At 39.3% G+C, this 22143-nt stretch overlaps 2 protein-coding genes across 6 annotated transcripts in view; one reads left to right on the plus strand and one right to left on the minus strand.

Moving 5' to 3' along the window:
• ZNF410 (zinc finger protein 410) lies at positions 1–19077 on the plus strand. 2 transcript variants are annotated; one of them, XM_017742162.1, is made up of 11 exons: positions 1–24; positions 702–902; positions 10018–10153; positions 10447–10680; positions 10966–11157; positions 12022–12157; positions 12477–12658; positions 15331–15420; positions 16482–16607; positions 17163–17300; positions 18823–19077. In XM_017742162.1, the coding sequence occupies exons 2-11, from the start codon at positions 870–872 to the stop codon at positions 18894–18896; spliced, it is 1341 nt and encodes a 446-aa protein (XP_017597651.1). In that variant the 5' UTR covers positions 1–24; positions 702–869; the 3' UTR covers positions 18897–19077. The 2 variants fall into 2 exon arrangements, with proteins under 2 accessions (XP_017597651.1, XP_008637818.2); XM_008639596.2 differs by having other exon boundaries at positions 2–24; positions 11998–12157.
• Positions 18270–22143, minus strand: part of FAM161B (family with sequence similarity 161 member B) — a 9868-nt gene continuing 5994 nt past the window's right edge. Inside the window, exons 6-8 of one of the 4 annotated variants that reach the window (XM_008639597.2) lie at positions 22008–22107; positions 20516–20646; positions 18270–20290 (exon numbers count right to left, since the gene is read on the minus strand). In XM_008639597.2, coding sequence (XP_008637819.1) covers positions 20200–20290; positions 20516–20646; positions 22008–22107 — 322 coding nt within the window. In that variant the 3' untranslated portion in view covers positions 18270–20199. Of the gene's footprint in view, positions 20387–20515; positions 20647–21969; positions 22108–22143 lie in introns of all 4 variants that reach the window. The other 3 variants (XM_017742161.1, XR_001864489.1, XR_001864491.1) reach the window with 3 other exon arrangements.

Genomic DNA, 22143 nt, shown 5'->3' on the forward strand with positions numbered 1-22143 from the left:
GGAGTGTGAGAGGAAGGCTTTTAGGTTCTCTTTTTAGCTGATCCAGTATTCTTGTTATTTTTTAGTATAGTCGATAGATTGGTAGTTGTGATGGAAGGGGAAAGAACTGTATGTAGTTCACTTTTTTCTCCCATCAGCAGTGTCTGAGTGTTTTCCCGGTAGGCAAGAAAAGCTTGTTCTCTTGTTCCCCTCCTTCTAGCACAAATATCATATGGGTATTTGTGAAATAATTTCTATTTATCTGGGCTCATCAAGAAATTAAATTTCTGATTCTGTGAAATATCTCTGACTGACAGTTCCTGCTGAAAAAAAAAACAGGTTGTTTGTATATGGTTCCCTTTTATTAATAATTTGGATAATTCCACTGTGTTGTGGGCTGGGAATTTAGCTTCTTCATCTCTTGCATGCTTTACGTGATTTGCAGTTAATCCCGTAAGTTTCCAAAGCAAACAAGGCAATTTTCCATTGAAAATTAGTAATTGCAAAGAAAATATGGTAAATAACATCCTAACACTGTGAAATTAATTTTTAAAGGCTATTTTGTTGATTCAGTTAAAACAGAAATTCAGGACTTCAGTAAATGAGTTTTACTAATACCTCAAAGTATATTTTACAGTTGCATCAACACATGTTTACTTCTGTTTGCTTTGCTCTTGCTTTTCAGCTCCTCTTTCTTTGTATTTCCTTTTTTGTTGTTTTAGGTTAAATTAATTATTTGTGCAACAGAGCTTCTTGCAGAAGGACCACCACACTGGTTTGCACTTAGGAAAATATGAAAATAATCAGGGAGTGTTGTTCTCTCTGAACTGAAAAAAAAAAAAAATCTGTGCCTTGCTGAGAACAGCTGCAGGAGTTGGACACTTGAATCAATGTTATCGGATGAGTTAGAATCCAAACCTGAGGTGAGCAATTATGAACTGCGTTTGGTTCCCAGGAACATTTGTGGGTAACATTTAGAGTTGAATGAGTTTACTCAGATTGCTGCTTACATACTAATCTTCCAAGTGTTTTCAGTGGCATCTTCTAATGCTTCCATGCTTTGATTTGAATGGTAAAAAATTAGAAAGTATTGCAGGTTTTTTTTACCTCCTTTCAGCCAGTATTCTTTCCTGTTCTCAGGTTACCTTTTTTTTCCCACTGTTACAGCATTCTTTCTGTTACGAGAATAAAATAAAACAATCTGACTATTTCTTTCCTGCAAACCAAATTGACTTTACTTGGTTTTGGACAATCTGAATTATTCTGTTAGCATCAGTCAGTCCTGTTTTTCAAAGTACTCGTGTTTCCATTAAGCAGTTGGCAGAAGTGGTAGGCAGCAGCACACAGGGGATCCTGGTTGCTCGGTGTGAGGCTGCTGGACTGTTCTGGGTTCAGCTGGTAGCACAGCTGGGCATAAATTGCAAGGATGTGTGCATGCACAGCTGGCCACAAACACAGATGAAGCATGAACATACACATTATCACATGCACAGGTAAGGCATGAAGAGCAATGGTTGGCCAGGGGGCTATGGCCGTGCCCTCATCACTTGACTCTCATTCACACTCACATTCACACGTCTCTGCCAGGCCTTCTGCCCGAACCCATGGCTTTTTAGCCAGTTTCTGGCTGGAGTATTTTTGCACTCACATTCACAAGTCTCTGCCAGGCCTTCTGCCTGAACCCACGGCTTTTTAGCCAGTTTCTGGCTGGAGTATTTTTGTTTTTTTTCCAGTCTCTGGTAGCTTCCTACTTGCATTAGTCAACTAGAAGCTCACTAGCAGTGGACTCACTTGTGAGTAGAATATTTAGGAATATAAGTTAAGTAGATAGATGGGACTGCAGCGATCAGGCATAGCAGTGTACTGACTAGCAGCCAGCAAACATATCATTTAAGTCTCTTCTCTCCTCCTTACCCCTGGTTTGTCATTTATCCGCCTTGATTCCTCCTTTGATCCTCCCCCTAAACATAGTACAATAAGATTAACACACCCTGCAGTCCTTTTTATACTGGGTAGTGAGTTTGGCCTGTTGTATAAGACCCATTCTGATAAGCTGTAATAGCTTTGTTTTCTTACCAGTTAAAATTTCTGGTTGAAGCTTTTCAAGGTGTCACTTTAGCAGTGGCTCACTAATCAGTTGCTGTGGAGTTCTGAGTTGTGTTACCTGTAATGTGCTACATACAAGTGTCTGCAATGTGTTACATTCAACACCACCACCACCTGCTGCCTCTCCTTGCCTTATTTTTCAGGTTGAATGGCCATCTCTGCATTTCCCCACTTAAAGATGCAGGGGTTGTATCACTTAGTGACCTTGCTTTTCCTGGTTTTCAGCTTTACCTCTGCAGACAGCTAAAGTCCTAGAGCAGAGGACATAGTACAACTATGAAGTACCTTTTTGGGGAGTTTACAAGTCTTAATTGAATTGTTTTTATTGAGTCTTGTTTCTAGCTCTTTTTCAGTCCATAAGCAATACAGCATGTATCTTAAACTAGTACTCTGAAAAGAATGATGATTACATGCTGGTAATTCATTACAGCCTATGTGATGTGTTAAGGTATTTGTTTCTTAACAGAGCAGCCAAAGCCCTTCCAGTCACACTGTTCAGGAAAAGTAGCTGCAAGTTTGTAGCAGCCCTGAGTAGTCTCAGCATGATCTGCAAAGAATTCCTCTCTTGCCTTGTCATTGATATCTCATATATTCTATAAAATGTTTTCTGAGTTCTGAACAATAAGGTAATTGTTACTTTTGTCTGTGAATGGGTGGATTCCCTTGGATTACTTCTGGCAGCCAAGGATCAGGACAGTTGGGATACTCGTTTCCTCATTCCTCAAATAGGAGCTCTAACTGGGTCTTGTCTTTTGTCAACTTGAGTAAGGTATTTGTTAATTAGGCTTGTTTACATAATAGTCCTATTTCCTCATGGCAGAGTTGCATTTCCTTCCCAGCAAACCCACAATAAGAGTTGGCTGTTTATTCTCCATAAGAAACAGGCCTGGTACATAAAAGCTACAGTGGCAGTTGCAGAGGGCATCCTTTCTGTAGATGCTGTCTTTTAAACCATGTTCCTCTATCTTGATTGAGGCTATTTTATACTAAAAAATTTCATTTATTTCTATATATGCATACCCTCTTTATCTAGTTCTGATTATGGAACTTGAATGTTAAGTTAGTACTATTTTCTACTCCTTTGATGTGAACCTGGTAGATACCCTTTTTACACTTTTCTCAAATAGCAGTTCAAATATCTCTGAAAGTAAATCATGATTTTATATCCTCTGGTGAGCCATGGCACGACAATTCTTATAGCCACAGATGTTTCTTCATATACCCTACCATGTGAGAAAGTATTATGTAAGAGCTAGCTGTATTTGTGTGACATCTAGATAATAACAGTCAAAGCACTATGTCTCTATTGCATAGACTATTTTGCTACTGGTTTTTGTCCCTAAAGAAGCAACCAACATACCATTAAATATTTATTGCTTGAGTAGAGGTGAATCCTCCTTTCATAGAAAGTTAGAGTTGCTTGGAGACAGTTTGTATGGACAGATGGATCTGCTCTTTTTTCTGGACTCCCTGCCCCCAAAGCTATGTAACTATCATTCTTCAGGGAACTGCTAAGATTTGCATTTTGCATGCTTTAAGGCTTCAAGGTGATTTAATACAATTGCAAGTATTTCCAGTCACCTCCACCATACTGGTCCAGTGCAGGGTGCTTTCTGCTCTTGGGGTAGCTCTTAGCACAATCAAATGAATTACAGCTCTGTTCTGTAAGTTGCGTTAGTTACTTGAAAGAGGGTGAAGGGAGGTATTTTAGCCTCTCCTGTCTCTCTTCCTCAATGCTTCACAAGGAGAGATGCTTGTGATTTAATTAGTTCCCCAGAGGCTGTATGGGAGGAGGACATCCCAGTTTCTAGGTAACCAGCCTTCTGCCCTGCACCCTTTAGCTCCAGCCCCTCCTTTCTCCTCCCCCTCTGCTAAATTTTCTTTTGACCTCTTTATTTTGTTGTGGTTCACTGGTTAAATTTAGAACAGGAATAGTTTTGATTAAAGACATGGTCCCTGCTGCTCTGAGAATCTAGTCTAGCTGCCCAGCTGTCTAGTGGGAGGATAGGTTTGAGGTTCTGGAGAACGTTCTTACTCTGGCCCTCTCAGCCACCTCTGTTTCAGCCAAAGCAGCTGCCTGACACTTCTTGGCTTTTGAATTATCTATTATGGGACACAAACATAAGACAATCCATCCCAGGTGGCCATATTATCATTTGTTTCTGGTTTTGTTGTTTTGTTTGTTTGTTTTTTAAAGGATCTCTAGTAGAGATTCTCAGTTCTATAAACAGTTTTTTGGGTGTTTGTTGTGGTTTTTCTTTTCCTCTCAGGTCAGGGATGTTATTCAAGTCTCTTGGTAACACAAACGTTCTGCACTGCTTGCAGTGATAGACCCTGAGATCATCCTGTCCAACCATTTCTTAACCAGCAGGGATAACAGTTATTTACTTAGTGACAACAGCCAAGAAATATTTTACATTTTTTAATATATTCACTGTCTGCATTATTTACAGAATTTTCAGTTATGTGGCATTTCAGCAGAAGTAGTTAAAGGAGGGTGTATTCAAGAAGGTGATACGGCAAAGCAAAAATCAAGTTCTTTATATCAAGATGCAGCTGAACTTTGCCCTCCAAGGATTATATGTTCTCTTTGTATGATTCCCTGTTGTCCCATAAAAATTCAACCAGATTTGTCTGTCCCATGAAGTTTGAATCTCTTAAGTCAGAGGTGTCCTTTTGCAATATTAAAATCTATTTCAAATTCCAAGGGATGTCTTAGCTGTAGAGTAAAGCCACCTTGCATCTCTTATTGTTCCTTTGGTATTCTGCTAATATTCTGTACATTCAGTTTCCCTAACTATTCCTATTCTGGTGTCCCAAGATGACCTATCTGTTTTGGTTACAAATTCTAGCACTTTGGCCATATTGGATCAATCTCCCCTCCCTATGTAGGGATTCTACAGTCACCATCTCAGGAACATTTACCGCCCATCTGGGGCCTGTTTGTGATGCCAAATGTTATTTGGTTATGGGATCTGTCAAACTGTATCAGCTAGAAGGTTCCTCCCTTCGTGGTCTTTCAGACATGAGACCACTGGACTATTCCCAGGTGGACGCAGAAGTGCACCTGGACCTGAACTGCAGAAATGTGCCTGTGCACACACAGACAGTACAGACATTACGGCTGTGTGGCAGGATAGGGCATTTACCAGCACACTCAAACACAAATGGCATTCCCGTGGAAAAGAAGTGCCACAAATGGCCTAATCCTGTCCCTCCTTATCAGGTAATGAGACTTGAAATTTGCTAGCATATCACATGTGTCCTCCCTTGGCTGACATGCATACTTGTGGTCACACATCTGTCCAGTCTTTGCCAAGCCTTGAGTCCTTCCAGTATCCATCTCCAGGCCCTGGGCTTTTTAATTCAGCCTCTGGCCAGGATCTTGTGTTTCCAGATTGTGGTTTTCTCTATTTCACAGGCTACGCCAGTGAATTTAATCAATGAATGTACTCAGAAACCATTTAGGAGCAAAAAGCATTAAAAAAGATGAGATAGACTCCAGTGGTGATGCAGAGCAGCAACCTGCACCCTGTTAATGTGGTCAACCCTTATTATCCCCAGTCCCCTTTCTGTTCCCAATAGTTGCTTCTCTCCTATCTACCTTGATCCCTCCCTTTCCTTGCCTGCGGTCCTTCGCCTAAACATCCATAAGTTTTTCACAGTCCCACTGTCTCCACTCAAGATATCTTAATACATTTTACCCAGTCCCAGAATTTCTCCTGTATTCCATAAGAAGTTTGCTCTTGCTGATGAGATATGTTCTGGTAACCCATGATAACATTGTTCTATTCCTTACAAAGTTTCTGGTTAAATTTTTTTCAAGGTCACACTCAAGTTATTTCTGTACTGGCCCATCCATCAGTGTCCCAGGAGTTCTGGGTCTTTTTACTCTCTCTTATCTGCAGTTTGCTAGAGTTTGTTAGTGTTTGTGTATCTGTGCATTTAATTTATCACCTGTCCTGTTCCTAGATTTCTGTGCTGAATAGCCAATTACCAGATACCCTTATAATTTCCAATTTACTTTCAGCTGCAAAACCATATTACGAGAACCTTAAGAAAGCATGACACAATGTTTGTAATGAGTTCTTTCCTGTATTCCAGTTGCTGTAGTTGTCCACAAAGGTACTTGATTTTGAACAGGAAGGTTTAGGTAAAATCTGTCAAGATAAAACTAACATGAAAACTTTTTATTTTCTCTGAATTATTTGAGTTGGTGATTAGTTTGCTTTAGCTTATGTGAAGGGTGGTTTTTTTTTATTCCAGATTTTAATATTGAGCATGATTCATCTCTGTTTGTTTCCTTCTGCTTTTTTTGCCCTCTCATAATTCTCTGTACTAGTTTGTCATTACTTTACAAAGCAAATTAAAAGGATCTCTTTTCTTCTGAGCATCTGTTTGTGGTTGCTGCGTTTTGCTTTTCCCTAGTGGCTTGATGTTGCTAGTAGAAGCAGCTTGAAGTAGAAGGTTTAAAGCAAAGCTTTCTTCTTGTAGGAGGCAAGTTTCATTTAGGTCTTTTTGTATAAAAATAGATGAGTCCGTAAAACAAGTATTTTATGGTGAAGTAAGCAGCAGTAGGGCTCATCAACATGAAAGACAATCCAGTAATTTAGAACTATCTTAATGCTCACAGTTTTTAGGCCCAACTTCTTTTTTCTAGTTGCCTTGCTCCTTATTCTTAACTTCCTTTTTACTTCTCTTTCTCCTATTTTTTTTAATCCTGAATTAGAATGCATGGCCCTGGGGGAGGGACTGTCTCTTACTGCCTGTGTATTTTTTTGACAACATAAAATAGTTCCATCTTCTTACTAGGTCCTCTGGGTAATCTTAGATATAAGATGAAACAATTCTAACCTTTTAAACTGCCATCTGGCTTGTGGCCTAGTTCAAATGGCACATTGCCATCTGAATGACTTCAGGACTTAATTTGTAGCTTCATAATTGTCAGTGATGACAGGCTGCTCCTAAGGGAGGGTGAGCAGGGAGTCAAGGGTGATCCCAGCCCAGGCAGTGCCCTCATTTACCAGGGCACAATCCTGCAGCACCTGAGCATGGAAGGCAGAGACAGGTGCTGGAATCCACAGCCCTCAGCCCTGGATAAGGCAAAGTGATGAACCAGGTCCAGGGTGTATCCAGAGTCCAGGCAGGAGCAGTAGGAGATGGGGCTGGAGACACAGATGCAGTAAAAATCTGAGGTTCATCCAGTGGACAGGGCTTGAGACAGGTAAACATACAGCACAACTCAGGAAGGGAACTGAGATTAAAAGGAGCCCTAGGGAGAGAGTGTGGGCGGGGGGTCCCAGAGGAGACCAATCAGGGCTGTTAAAGCTTCTGGGTTCCTACAGCAGCAACTTTTTGAGGTAAAAGTGTTTGAGAAAGCATCCGTATTTCTAGTATTTTTGTGAGAGGATATAGCATAGACAAATCAAAGCACAAAGTACTAAATTTTCTTTACTGTTTCTTTGATTTAACAGACTTTCTCTTGATGTGAGAGAGGCTCAAAAGGCTGGTGTGTGCCACAGGAATAATTTGGAACTGGATGCCAGTAGTTCTGAAAATTAAGTACTAAGACAACCACAGCATACAAAATAAGAACAAAATTATCTGTAACTGTTGGGTTTTAATCACAAATATACAATGGGCATATCATGATTTTTTAGTCTCTTTCTTCTGACACTGATGAACCATCTCACTGCACAGACAATTCCATCTGGGCTCTGTGTGAATGCATGCTAAAATGTGTCACAATGAGGGTAGTAGCTTTCGAATAACTATCTTGTAGTTTCCTTCTAAATGCCAAAGATAAAGGAAGTTTGCTACATACAGTTGTTTGCTAGACAGCAGCAGAATCAGCAGAATGCAGGATCTTTGTCGAGGAGTTTCTTAGAGATAAGGAACTTGAGGTTTAACTTCTTGGTGTATTGTTATTTTCCATATTTCTTTATTCTGTGTTTAAAAAAATCCCTGAGAATGTGAGTAAAGGAGTTAGTTTATTTTACAGAACTTAAAGGCAAATAAATAGAACCTACATGTGGGTTTTGAGCAGCATTTTGTCTGAAATGTGGAGTATGTGTCTTGGTGTGTTACAACTGGCCTCTTTCCATCTTTCTGAAGTTTAAATCCATACAGGGGAGGGATTTGAGACTGTGTTTAAAGAAGCTTGTGCAGTTCACAGAATTTGTTCAGTCCATTGCAAAAGTTGGACTGTGTTATCTCCTAACTCCCAGCAGCACTTCCTTTGTTAAATCAGAATATTTTAATATGGAGTGCTGTGGCACTGGTAACAGAAAAAAGAGAGTCTCATTTCTGGGTCTGCCTTGGAGGTGAAGAGGAGTCCAGCATTATACCTGGTATCAGACAAAAACTTGAGATGTTGTAAAAGGGATAGAATGAGTAAACAAGGCACATGCTTTGTTGCTCTGAACTAGATTAAAAATATGGGAAGACTTTCAGGGGTGAAAAAAGTAATTTCTCTGACTTCCTGTTCCTTTTGAAATGTCAGGTTCCTTTTTTACAACTCAAGTTTTTAGGAGTTAGCCAGAAGTAATTTTTGCCAGAGCTGACTGATGTCAAGGATGGCTAGATCTGCTAGACTGAATGACCTCTCACCTCCTGAGCTCATCAAGAAACATGAGAACAGCTCTTTAATTCTGATATTAGATCCAGCCACTTGTGAGGTTTAGTACCTGTTTGAAAATATGTGCGTGCATACACACTATACAGATGTGACTGGCAACAAACAGATGAACACAGGCTGAGTGCTTGTAGCTTTACCCTCATAAACAGGGGCAGCACGAAGTGCCTGATTCTGTGTTCAAGGGTTGCTGCCTGTGGAAAACCTTCATGGATTTTTTTTGGGATATATCCCCACACTTCTCATTTTGCTTGCTAATTAGGCTGGCTTGGAGTTCATTAGCATATGACACACACTGGAAACTGGTGTGTGCCACTGGAGACCCACTGTAGAGAGAAGGATTACATGGGAAGTAGGTAAGAATGGAGTTTAATAAGACAGGATGGAGTGTGAGTTAGGCTGTGCCAGACAACTGAATTGACCAACTTCCTGCTTATATGCAATGGGCCTCTTTTATCCTTCCCTCTCCATTTTCCTGTCTTTGTTCTGCCCTGATCCATCTTGATCCTTTCCTTTTCCTTACTTTGGCTTTTCCCTTAAACAACACCTATTAACTCCTGTACAATCCCCCCAAATCTTTTGTCCAGTCCCAAATTCCTCCCCAGGGAATGCATCTCAGTTTAAGTCCTACACTTGTTAGTGCAATAGGCCCCCTTGTTTTGTGTAGTATTTTGGAGAGGGTTCCTTCTGTTAATCCCCTTAGTGGGTGGGTTGGTTGTCTATCTTTGATGGTTTTAGGAGTAGCTGATTTGGATGGGTAAGGCTGTCTCTGTTCTCCCCCTTGTCATCCCAACATTGTTTCTCTGATTGTTATCTGATTATTTTGAGTAGCCATATGATAGACATCTTTGTAACTAGTCTTTTGATTGCTTTTTTAATTTAGAAAAGGCCAACTGTCAGTTAAGTATTTAAAGACAATGATTTAAAAAAATACCTGTACCAAAGGCTGAGCATGGAAAACATTTACTTGAAAGGTTAGACCATAGTAAAGTATCAAGCAGTAAAACATTAATTAAAAAGAAATGTAGCCTAACTAGACTTACTCTGCAACAATCTAGAGCTGTTTATTAAATGCTAAAGAAATGAGAATTTTATAGGTATTTCAGAGATGACAAAGACAAACAATTCTTTCCTTGTATTAATGTAAATTGAAAAGCTTTCATTTATATCTGTGTATATTTGTGGTATTATATTCAATGTCTCCTACAAGACAGTCGTGGCTACTGGATTGACTGGATTTAGCACCTTTTTAAATGATTTGTGCTGCTTTTGACCTAATCTTCAGTATGTTTTTTCAGCTGCTGGTTCAGTTTGTTCAAAATACTTCTATTCCACTGGGACAAGGACTGGTGGAATCAGAACCAAAAGACATCACCTGTCTGTCTCTGCTTCCTGTTACTGAGACCTCAGAATGCAACAGACTCATGTTGCCAGGTAAAATCTGTGTGACAGATCTTTGTGATCCTGCCCTTCATACAGCTGTCTTTACTTCACCACTCTGATCCCACTGTCTCTTGCTGATAAGACATTGCAGGGATGGAGGAGCAAGTTCAGCAGAGTGACTGAATCTTCTCATTTAATAGTGAAGTCTGACTAGTTAGAAACTTCCTTCTCCCTTCTCTCTCAAGTTCTGGGGTTTTTTTCCTAGAAAAATAACTTCATAGGTATCTTTTAGTCTATAGTGTATTTATACTTTTATTTACTCTGGTTTCACTTTTCCTCATTAGATGATGAAAGAGATCTCACTTCTCCAAGTCACACTAATTCTTCCAAAGATGTTTCTTCATCTGCTGTCTTGAGAAGTCTCCAGGTAAATGTAGGCCCTGATGGAGAGGAAACAAGGGCACAGAATGTACAGAAACCAGCTGAACTTCTGTCAACTCCAGAAACTTCTAGCTTATTGCAAGACCTCCAGCCCAGCGACAGCACTTCATTCATTCTTCTCAACCTAACAAGAGCAGGTAATTGTCCTTCTGTTTGTCATCTGGCTGGATATGTCTCAGCAGAATGCAGGAAATACAAGTACAACTCTGTCCCTGCTGCTTATGAAGAGGAAAGGTCATGAAATTAGCTGGGCATTATTGGATATTTTAGGAGTGTTTAGTCATCAACATCTTTCTACAATGTAGAGGTCAGTGGAGACTTTTTCAGGGCAGCTATTTCATCCATGCTATGAACACTAATCTCTGAGAAGCAAAAGAAATTTCCCTCTGTTACATTATTGTTCACAAATTTGTCTTTTCTAGGGCTGGGGTCTCCTGCAGAGCACTTGGTGTTTGTTCAAGATGAAGCAGAAGATTCTGGCAATGACTTTCTCTCTCACGATAGCACAGACAGCAGTACCCCATGGTTCCTACGAGTGCAAGAATTGGCCCATGACAGTTTAATTGCTGCCACTCGGGCACAGCTCGCAAAGAATGCCAAAGCAAGCAATAATGGTAGGAGAACCCCAGATTGTGTCTCAAAAGTTGAATGTTCCATACAAGACCCCTAGTTTCATGTTGTTTTTTCCTCTAATTCTCTTTTGCTTTGTATCAGTTATGACATCTTCAAATCATCAGTGACAGAATTATACAGGACAATTATGCTTCTTTTCTTCAATATAAATAGGCTTCTCATTTTTTCTCAGGGAATGAGCTCTAGTGGAACCATCTGTTCATTGTAGCCTACTAGTTCTCCAGGACATGTAAAGAATATCTTTTTTCTGACTGCAGCTGCTTGGTTTTCAGCTTTCATTTTAACTTTTAAGAGCCTATTTTTAATACGTACTGTAAGTTATACTTTTTTTTAGCTCCACTGAGTTTGGAGATCAGTTTTCTGGAGAATACATAATTGGATTTAGTCACATGCTTTCCAACTTAATTATTTTAATAAATAATTACAAGCAAATGCAGTATCTTATTTTAGCTAAGGTGTTTTTAGCTAATAGGTGATGGTTGGCTGATAATTAAAATTGATTATTTGATATTGTATAGAGACCATTTTTACAATTTCTGGTGCATTGGCTTTCTATTCTTTGTGATAAGCCTTGTCTGGTGGCAGCTGATCTGATCCAGATGGCTCATTTGGAATACTTTATGGGCCTGGTAAGGTTTCAAGTCTGTGTCTGATCCCTGTTACAGGCTAGGCAGCAGCATGTTGGACATGCTAAACAGTTAGTAGCCAGATACCTGATTTACAATCCTGTGTCATACATGATGCTGTTTTTTCTATTAAATTTGACACATTATAGTAATCTGTATATTTTTTAGATTTTGGTGGGCTTTTTTTTTTCCCAGGTGAAAATGTTCATCTTTGCACAGGAGATGGGCAGCCAAAAGATTCAAGCCCCATTCCTCATTTATCTCGTGTGGAAAGGAAGCTGAAGTGCACAGTTGAGGGCTGTGATCGGACATTTGTATGGCCAGCTCACTTCAAGTATCATCTGAAAACACACCGGTGAGCAGAGTGAAGCTATTTGTTGTTATGGCCTTGAAAAAATGTGTTCTGTATTTGAAATAATGTTACATTTTGACATTGACAAGCTGTGAAAACCTGGCATTATTCTTATAAATACTACATCTGTTGAGTGCTTTAAGTCTATTATGCTGAAAAACTTGGATTAGGTTTAGATAATTTTTACAGGTCCTTGTTGTGTTTGGTTTAGAATTTTTGTATTTTAACAGATACTCATATTTAATAAAAGAAACAAGTCAACTGTTCACTAAAAAAAGCGTTGCAGTAGCTGGTAATGAAACAGCTTTTTGTTGCTTTCCAGAAATGACCGCTCCTTCACCTGCCCAGCAGAAGGTTGTGGAAAAAGTTTCTACGTCTTGCAGAGGCTGAAGGTGCACATGAGAATTCACAATGGTGAAAAACCCTTTGTGTGCACAGAACTGGGCTGTGGTAAACAGTTCACAACAGCTGGAAATCTGAAGAACCACCTACGAATTCACACTGGTGTGTTTTAGACCTCACCTATTTGTGGTCTGCTGAGGTGGGGTCTTTCCTGAGGAATAAACCACTTCCTCCTCTGTCCTCAAACTATTGAAAATCTTATGTTGTTTACCTCTGCCCTCCATTAATGTCCATTTTCTGTCAATTCACATTGATCTATAAGTCAGGTAAATCAAGTGCTAATCTCTTTTACTACCCTGTATAATTTCACACAGGTTTTACCCTTCAAATACTGTGTGGGGATGCTGTACTCTGCTCAGACACATACTCTGAAGATTCCCTTCCAGTTGTGTGATGGAGGGAGGGGTGTGTGGAGCTAGACTGTTACCAACAGAATAGTTAGTGAACATGACTTCTGTAATTGTGTTCTGTAAAGAGGTTATTTGACATTCCTGAAAGGCTCAATAGCTTAGATAGTAGGAGCTGTACTGACATCTGCATGACTGACTAGCTTGTGTTACCTACGCTGCCTGTAGAATGACTACATTTGGGACGTCTAGGGAAATGAGGAATGCAGTGGAATGAGTAGCAAAGAAAAGTAGAAAAAAGCATTAATTAGAAGACAGCATTTTGGTGTACAAACTGCTCTGTTTGTGCTAATGCTAATTTGGGATGTTACTGTATGCTGGAGCCTGTGTACTCTCAATTCATGCTCAGCTTTTTATAGTAAATAAAACAAGAACCTTTATTTCATAGTGCTGTATTTTATACATGGTTTGTTTATGATATCTCCTCTGGAGAATATGATCCTGCCTTGTCAGTATTTTTAGAAGTTGGTGTAGCAGCCAAAGTGCTTTAGGTGTTTTTGTACTAGAAAGTTGTTTGAGAGAGGCACACAAGTTACTGCTGAAATGCCTAGCAATTTAATAGTGACCAGCAATTTAATTAATGACCAGCAAAGTTCATACTGAATATTCTGGTGGTTTTGTTTGTTTAGTTTTTTAAGCCTCAGGGTTATCACAACACTCAAACAAATGGCCCAGTTCAAGCTTCTTGGAAGATTCCCTGATGGCCTCGGAAGTAGCATTGTATTACAGTTGATTAATGTTTCAAAATAACCTTGACAAGTGTGAGAGAACAAGGCCTCCCTGATAAAATGAAGTTACAGATTATGTGGGTCACCAGCAGCTGTTTGTGCCTTCTGCCTTACTTAAACACGACCGTATGGTATGTGGTTTGTAGATACACATGGGAAAAGGCTGCTATTTTAAAGTATGTGCAGTCTAGCTAGAACACATGGTTTGGGGGCAGATGTTGGGATGTAGTTAAAAATTGTATATACCAATAATAAAATTTTGAATGTGTAGTAACAGCAGCCTTTTTTTTTTTTTTTTTTTGCATTTTTCTTTTGTACTTAAAGCTCCCAGCCAAGGTGCAGATAAAGTTAATAGGCCCAGCTGATACATGCACAGTCCTCCCTGATAGAGTGAGCATTCTGCAACCAACAGAGTAGTAGCTTCTGGAAGAGTAAATAATAACTTTCTAAGCTGCAAATGGATCATGTGCAATTAAGAGTTTGATCAGACCAAAGGTGTTATGAAACTGCAGGTGTAAATAGATGTAGGGTGTCTTACAGATGGAACTGTGGGCTGTTACTTAGGTCAATGGTAGTTTTCCAAAATTTTAAAGATTTGTAGCAAGCCAGAAAGTACAATCAGGGTTTGAGACTCTGCTACATATTTCAGCTTTGTAACACCAACTGGAACATGCTGTGTTGATCCTTTTTGCTCACAGCTGTCAAATGCTATTGTAGATAAGACGCTAATAAATGAGCTGTAGGGAGAAGACTTCTAAAGGCAAAGTCACAGTAGAAACACCTTTAAAAATAGGTTTACTGTGAAAGAACTATGTATGTGTTGTACAATAAAATAGTTAAAATAGCTTGCTTAACCTCCTGTGGTCTTGCTATTACTCTTGTACAGGAGTCCAGTTAAGGACTTGAAATCATTATGTTAAACATGGTATATTGAGTACTTTAGTGGGATGTTGTAGGCAAAAGTTATGTCTAGCTTTATTTAAGAGAGTGTTCAGAACAGATTAATTTTATTACACTGCTTGAGTGTAGTAACCTCCCAGTTTATCATAATTTAAATAAATCAAAAATAGCTGTGATACAGATTTCAGTCCGTGAGTACAATCTGAGCCTTAAATTACAGTTCCTCCACACATAAATATAATTGACTGACCTCTCTCACAGGATTTTGGCAAGTTCAGCCTGATCTGAAATAAAGTATAGAATCTGATAGAAGGGAAATACAGTTAATGGGATTTTTGGCACTGAGAGGCAGAAAGGGAGCAGGACCCTGTGCGTATGTGGAATAGAGCTGGTTGTTGAAAACTGCAAATAGAAGATACATCATAGATCAAGTGTTTTTATATTACTCTGTTAGTATGTACATACTTGGAATATTATCTAGAAACAGTGGTCCCTTGCTTCATTTTCAGTGAATGATAGTCTAAGAATATTTAAAAATAATCCCACTGTTTCCTGTAGTGAAGAGAATGCTGCTAAAAGCCTTAGAAAGCTTAGGAAGGATGTGTAATTTCCATGGAACTCTGATACACATAAGGCTGAAAGGGAGAATGGAGTAGAGATGTCCAAGCTGTTCTCAGGGACTTGGGCAATCAGATTAAGTTGTGATCCCAAAATCTAAGAACTTACTTTTCCCTTGTAGGGGAAAAACCCTTTCTGTGTCAGGCACAGGGATGTGGTCGCTCCTTTGCTGAGTACTCCAGCCTTCGGAAACATTTGGTTGTCCACTCAGGTAAGGGTATTCATCTGACATTCTGTGATCTGTCTGAGAAGAGACCTTTATTGTAGCACTTTAATTTGATTTCCTTAAGGAAAATCCTGGTTTCTACAGAACTTATGGTCATAGTGTTTTGTGGTGTCCATAGTCTGTACTCTTTAATCTTTTAGGTTGTTTCTATTTCTAAATTCAAATTACATTTTAAAAATTATTTTAAAAATTGTTTCTAAAATGTCATGAGGTTGAATATCTTTTTCATAGCTGCCATTTGCTTATTTAAAAGAGAGACTCCAGCGTCTCTGTATATTAGCCACAGCCATTTGAATCTGAAATCTTGCAAGTGGGTTTGTGCCATAGGTAGGGTTTTCCTTTATTTTTTTCCTACTATGTACTTGTAATTGGACAAAGGTTTAGGTCGAAATGTATTTCACAAGTGTTTCAAAGGTTCTGCCTTCTGTTTTGATTGATTTATCTTAAATATCATCAGCACAATGAAAATGGTATGTTTGGGGAATGGGAGATTTTATTTGGGTAATAACATTTGGGATTGAATTCTTCAAGCTTGGCTTTTATGCCATTGAGCCAAGAAGTATGGACAGCATGCTTGTATTTTGAAAATGGTAAACTGCTCTGTAAAATGGAAATCCTTCCACAGTGAGAAGTCATCATCAAGTCTCTCCTCAGTAATGTAAACCAGATGCTGCAATTCATTGTGTGATGGCAGGAGAGAGCTTCCTTGCTCGTTTTATTCTATGTGTGGGACATCAAGTATTTCCATATTAATGAGTAAATGATTTCAAATAACTTGTTCCCTCTCATCAATCCAACTTGAAGACTTTGTTACTCTTCAGACTTGAGTTTTCCAACAACTGCCAATACCGATATCTAAACCCCTTCTGTTCTAGAAGCTTATGGCCCTCCAGGAGATGAAAATATTTCTCATTTGGTTTCTACAGATAAGTTAGGACCAGTGGTGTTAACAGCCATTTCAAAACTGTTGTTAGTTTCTTAGTTGATGAGGTCTTTTTTCCCGATTTAGTAATTCTTGGGATATTTCTTCCCCCTTTGACTCCAAGGAGTGAAGCCCCATCAGTGCCAAATTTGTGGGAAGACATTTTCCCAGAGTGGTAGCAGAAATGTGCATATGAGGAAACACCACTCCCGAATTGGAACAGCTGGCAGCAGGGAGCGAGAACAGCCAGGTAAAGAAGGGAGCACACTCACTCTGGGGGAAAAGTGCAGGAAAAAATTAGTGGATGGTCAAAGAAAAGGAAATATGTTTGTCCTGAAAATATGAGACCACAAGTCAGTAAGAAACAAAAGTCTGTTTCTCTTGGAGATGGGGACTGGTTACCCTCCTCCTTTCTAGGACAGAAGACAAAGGTCTATTCTTGTATTGCAGTCAAGGGGCAGATATGTTTATTGCTTTCAAAATTAATATGAATCTAATTGGGGGGGTTTTATGTGGATTTTTTTCCCCTTGATTATGTATTCTTGTTGCAAGCAGCCTGGGTTTTTACACAATGTGAATTATTTAAAGAGAAAGCCAATCCTGCATAATAGAACTTACCATAGTAAGGTTCAAAATATAAATATTTTCCATCCATTAGAGCACTGGATGCCCAAAGAGTAGGAATAGATAAAGTAGGTGTCTAGGGAAGAAGTCAATATGACTTGATTTGGGGCAGGGATTGTATCTTATATTGCAGCGTCATTGCATCATGAGAATTTTCTTTTACCCTTTTTTTTCACAATAGAGTCACTGATGGGCAGCAGTTTGCTGGAAGAATCGACAGTGCATAGTAAGAATCTCATCTCCATTAACTCTCAGCCCAGCCTTGGTGTTGAGTCTCTGCACCTGCCAGACACTGAGTCTATTATTGGAGTAGAAGAGGGTGAGACCAGCTGCTCTTTTTTCCGCCCTCTTATATGTGGTGACTGAGATGGGATTGATCATTCGTCCTTGAAGCTCACCATATTGCAGTGGGATGAATGAACATTGCTTTAACTGTGCACAGAGGGGTGGGTAGATAGTGGATGAATCCTAAAACTGGAGTTGGAGAAGATCTGCTGGACCAAGTTTCTCTCTTGCAGAGCTTAAAAGGTGAAGTCTGCTGCTTAGGTGTCACTTAGCCCATGTTGTGGAACGCCATTTCAAAACTGCTTATGCAGTCCATCTCCTAAAGCCTAAAAGTGTTTGTTTTGCTGGAGCACCTAGGAGCCCCAGCTAAGGACCAGGACCTCATTGTGCTAGGCACTGTTCAAATATTCAGTATCTTGAGCAACAGGCCTTCCTTCCACCCTTTACCTTCAGAGACTATATTCTAATACATCTCACTGTCAGAAGCTGACTTACTATATGAAATAAATGTACTACTTGATATCATTTGGTTATATTTGCTGTGTTCTGTTCCTGCTTTTCCCAGTCATTTTTCTCCAAAATTTGTTTGGTATATCAAACTCTTTAAATGAGTCTACCACATGGTGTTTTGAATTTTTTGTTAACTTAAAGGCTTTCTTCAGAACTGGCATTACTGAGAATGCAGAGTTTTGCTAAGGTACCACGTGTCTGTGATAGCCTCTATGCAAAGAGAATGCCTAGAGTTTATATTGCTCCCTAGCTGAATGGAAAGGTAGTGCTGCTGCTGGTACAGGTATTGTAACCTGGAGGTTTCTGCAGAAGCTCCACCAGGTACCTAGGAATCAAAGTCTGATGCAGTTTGGCTGCCACCTTGGCAATTCATGGGAGATGCTCCAGTGAGGTGTCTTCTTTTCTACAGTATTTTTGTAGGTTAGCTGAACAGCCTGTAGATCCTGTAACTGAATATAACCAAATATTTTCATAAAATGCAAAAATCCAGAACCACAGTTGAAACTCTTTATTTCCATACCACTTTTGAGACATATTAAGAGATTACAGATCTCTTTTAGGATTACAGAAATGTAATCTTCCTTTCAGAACAAAACTTTGTTTAGCAAGAGAGATGTGAGTTTCAGTTACTTAGTTTGATGCTTTTACTTTCATCACATTTCAGCAATTTCTGTTTAGGGACCAATATGAAGACTTTAATTTATTTGTTATTATATTCATGCATGTCACCTTAGTATTTGTTAAAAGAATATGGCATAATAATTTAAAGTCAAAACTTTTGTTCCTCCTTTCTTAGGGTTTCCCCTTACACTTCACATACTTGGAAATGTCTTTTTTCAGCACCATTAACTATTATTATGGAAATTAGCAACCAGTTTTAGTAAATACGCCTTAAAATGTATGTATTAAAATTTCAGTCCCACTGCTCCAAATATATCCATACAAAGAGGCTTTAAACCACAGACTTTGAGCATGGAAGTAATCTTCTTTCTTTCCTCTTGGGCAAGGCATGGTGACAATATGGTTATATCACTGCTCTTTTCCAGGGGGTACCCAGAGAAAGAACAGACTCTGTATGTCCTATGCAATTAAACCTATGCAGGAACTGCTACACTGGTAAGAGGCTTCCTGGAACCCTCCGAGGTGCTTACGCCCGCTCTCAGTGCGGAAACTGAGTCACAAACGAGGACTGCTGCAGTCCAGTGCATTCAGCCTGTAACGTAGCAGTGTGAAACCTCTGGGCCACAAATTCTTGGATTTAATACTTTGTTATGATTAAAAATGTGATTATTTCAGTTTTATATCTTTGTCTAATGTGGTAGCTCTTCCAGATACTGTATTTCTGATTTTGATGATAAGGCTGTGTTGTTACAGTGTAAGGAAAAAAGGATTGAGGTGACAAAAAGAGACACAGATTCTATTTAAGTAAGTGAGGAAAAGAAGATAGATAAGAAAAATTGAGCAATACAGAAACATGGTATCCATTTTAAAATATTTTAATGTCAAAGTGCAAAATTCTCAGAAAACATTCCAGGTGGCAAGGATTTTTGTTTTTGAAATGGCTGGTAGTGTCAGCTAAAGGGAGATCACTAAAGTGTGAAATACACCATTCAAGATGCACTGGGCATTTGAGTATGACATGCTGGCAGGTAATACACAATCTTTTTTTCCTCCAAAATCCATCTTTGATATCACAGTAATCATACAATTAGGACAACAATAATTTGAAGTGATGCACTGTTTAATTACAACCTTTTTCATAACTTTGGTTGTTTTTGGGCCAAATTAATGAGCTCAATTGGTAAGATGTTGAAACACTTTCAAATCACGAAACATAGGAGATTTTTAATATAGGAAGACTATTGCTTCTTACCAGTGGGAGGAAGGAGCAAAGCTGGTAGCGAGTGAATGAAAACACCAGAGAAAGACTTACTTCCCTTTGAGTCTTCTCCCAAGGTAGGTCAAATCCTGATATTGTTTTTGTAGAAACATCTTGTTTGAAAGCATTCTACTAGATGTGTGTCTAAAAAAGGTTTAGGACAGTGGAAGGCGTTCTCCCTTTCCTGTGTGCTTCTGTGGCATGAATGCAAGGAGCTGATACTAGAGAATGCACCTCTTCAATCTTTCATATCTGCTTTTATCCAAAGATAGTGCTTCAACCTCTTTAACTTGTCTTGTTGCTCATTAAAGGGAAACAGCTCACGCAAGGGACAGTTTCGAAGACTAAGGGAGGCTGCAGGGTTTGCTGGGCTGAACAAGACATGCTCTAAACAACAGCTGCTTTACTAAATTCTCCCATCTCACCCCACAGCACTTCTTAGGTGTCAGCTTAAAACTATTAAGTTCCTGAGGCTTAACCTGGAGAATCTTGAACAAAAAAAGGTCAAGATTCAAAAAGAATTGATGGATTCTTCTGTGAGCTTTTATGTTGCCACTTCCTTTCCACTCTGTTCCTCCTGAGGTACTCCTTCCTGTTCCATACAGTCGTCCTTTTCGCCCCGAGCCTCAGGCAGTCTGCAGAAACAGTGATTGTCTAATACCAGAAATGGTTTGCCCCGTGCATATGAAATAGGGTGCAGCCATAGGAATTCAGAGAGAGAAGCCACAATGCTTTAAATAAGAGCAGTGAAGTTAATTTAATTTTTCCTACATTAGATTATAGAAACTGGAATGCATTCATGAACAAGGAAAGTATTTTTAGTGACAGACAAAAGAGCTGTGCTGCATTGTTTTTATTACCTGTGAACACCAGATTCTTCTTGCAGCAGGTCAGTGGCATCTTTCCCTTTTTTCTTTACAAATTCTTCGCTTAGGCCAACCTGCTGGAGGGTGCGTCTGTAGCGACGCTCTGCTCCTCGACGAGCATCATGCTGTGAAATCAAAACTTAAACAGTAAATACATAGAGCTGGGGATTCCTTGTAACAATCAACTTGTTTTAAAGTGCATATCTGACACTCCTAATGGGGACAAGATAACAACAAAACCTCCTGTCCAAAATTTTTGTAATCCCTGCAGTATCAAAACTGAATACTAGGACAATGTCTAACATCTCTCAAAGCCAGAGGTCACCCTTTCCTGCTTCAGTTCTCTTTTCTCTTCCTTCTTCTGTTCTCTTCCTTCTACCACATTCCAGTCTTACCAGACTAGTATACTTGTGTCTGAGTCCTAACTCTGACACTCAAATCAAACACATGTGCAAAAAAAGAGTTGTAGGAAATCCTGGAAGCATGTTTGCTCGTAATTGGTAAGAACTAACAACAGTGGAGTTAATAAATGGAGAGTGCCTGTGAAATAGCTTCATATCAGCTCAATTAAAAAACAAGCATCTTGGGTCCTATATCCTCACTGCTTCCAAATGAACCTTGCAAATCTATGTAGTCTGAGATGAGGGTTTTCCAGAAGGACTGGCCAGTTCATAAAGACTAAGGAGTTCTACATGGAAGGATAGAAACCTAGTATCAACATGAGTGAACACAATTGATAATTCTTACCAATCTGATACAGAGAAATGTTACCAGTATTTATCACACGTGTGTTCTCTGCCTCCATTATCAGAACAGACAGCCTGACCGAGGAGGCTACTTGCTGTTGAGAAATTTTAAATCAGCATATTGTCAATGTATTGTCACTATGTCTCTAACCAGCTGTAATTCCTGCAAGGACAGCGAACTGAAAGAGAAAACCCAGGGAAAATGATACAGTACAGATTGTATCTACAGCTCAGGTGCAATACAGATTTGTAGCTGGTACTGCGTGATGGATGAGATGTGCTGAATGCACGTGATAAAAATGATGTAACCATCATTAATGTTCTTCCACAGCAGTAGAGGTACAAAGAAAAGGTGTTTAACTGGAGAGGGTTTTAAGAAAAAAGTTTTGCATCTCTAGACTCTAGTCTATGGTATTCAGGTGCAGAATAGGAATTTATTTAATTTCTGGTGTGATAAGGCCTTGATTTTGATCAGACCATATACTGTGATTGCAGTACATACTAGGAATGGGCAAGTCCCTAGAAATAAGCCTGAATGTTTTTTTCAAGTGGTAGGAAGGAATTTAAGTTATACTTTGGTGGCTTTTCCATGTGTTATTTTGAGTGCAGTCCAGAGACTATGCAACCATTTGTACCTTCATACCCACAAATTAATTTGAGACTAGATTTCTTAATGGCTGTCTTAAATGAAAGACAATTTACCTATTGCCCAGAAACACTCTGGGACTTCGATCAGTTACCTTGGTGACCTGTTCAAAGAGGTATGGTCTGTTCTTGACTCGCAGCTGCATTTCTTCCAGCTCCTTTCTGTATTCTTTTGTTCTGTCTTGCATATTTTGCCTGAAATGGAAAAATTGCCTGTCTACTATAGGTTCC

Source organism: Corvus brachyrhynchos, unplaced genomic scaffold (genome assembly GCF_000691975.1).
Source record: "Corvus brachyrhynchos isolate BGI_N302 unplaced genomic scaffold, ASM69197v1 scaffold115, whole genome shotgun sequence".
NCBI classification, from domain to species: Eukaryota; Metazoa; Chordata; class Aves; order Passeriformes; family Corvidae; genus Corvus; species Corvus brachyrhynchos.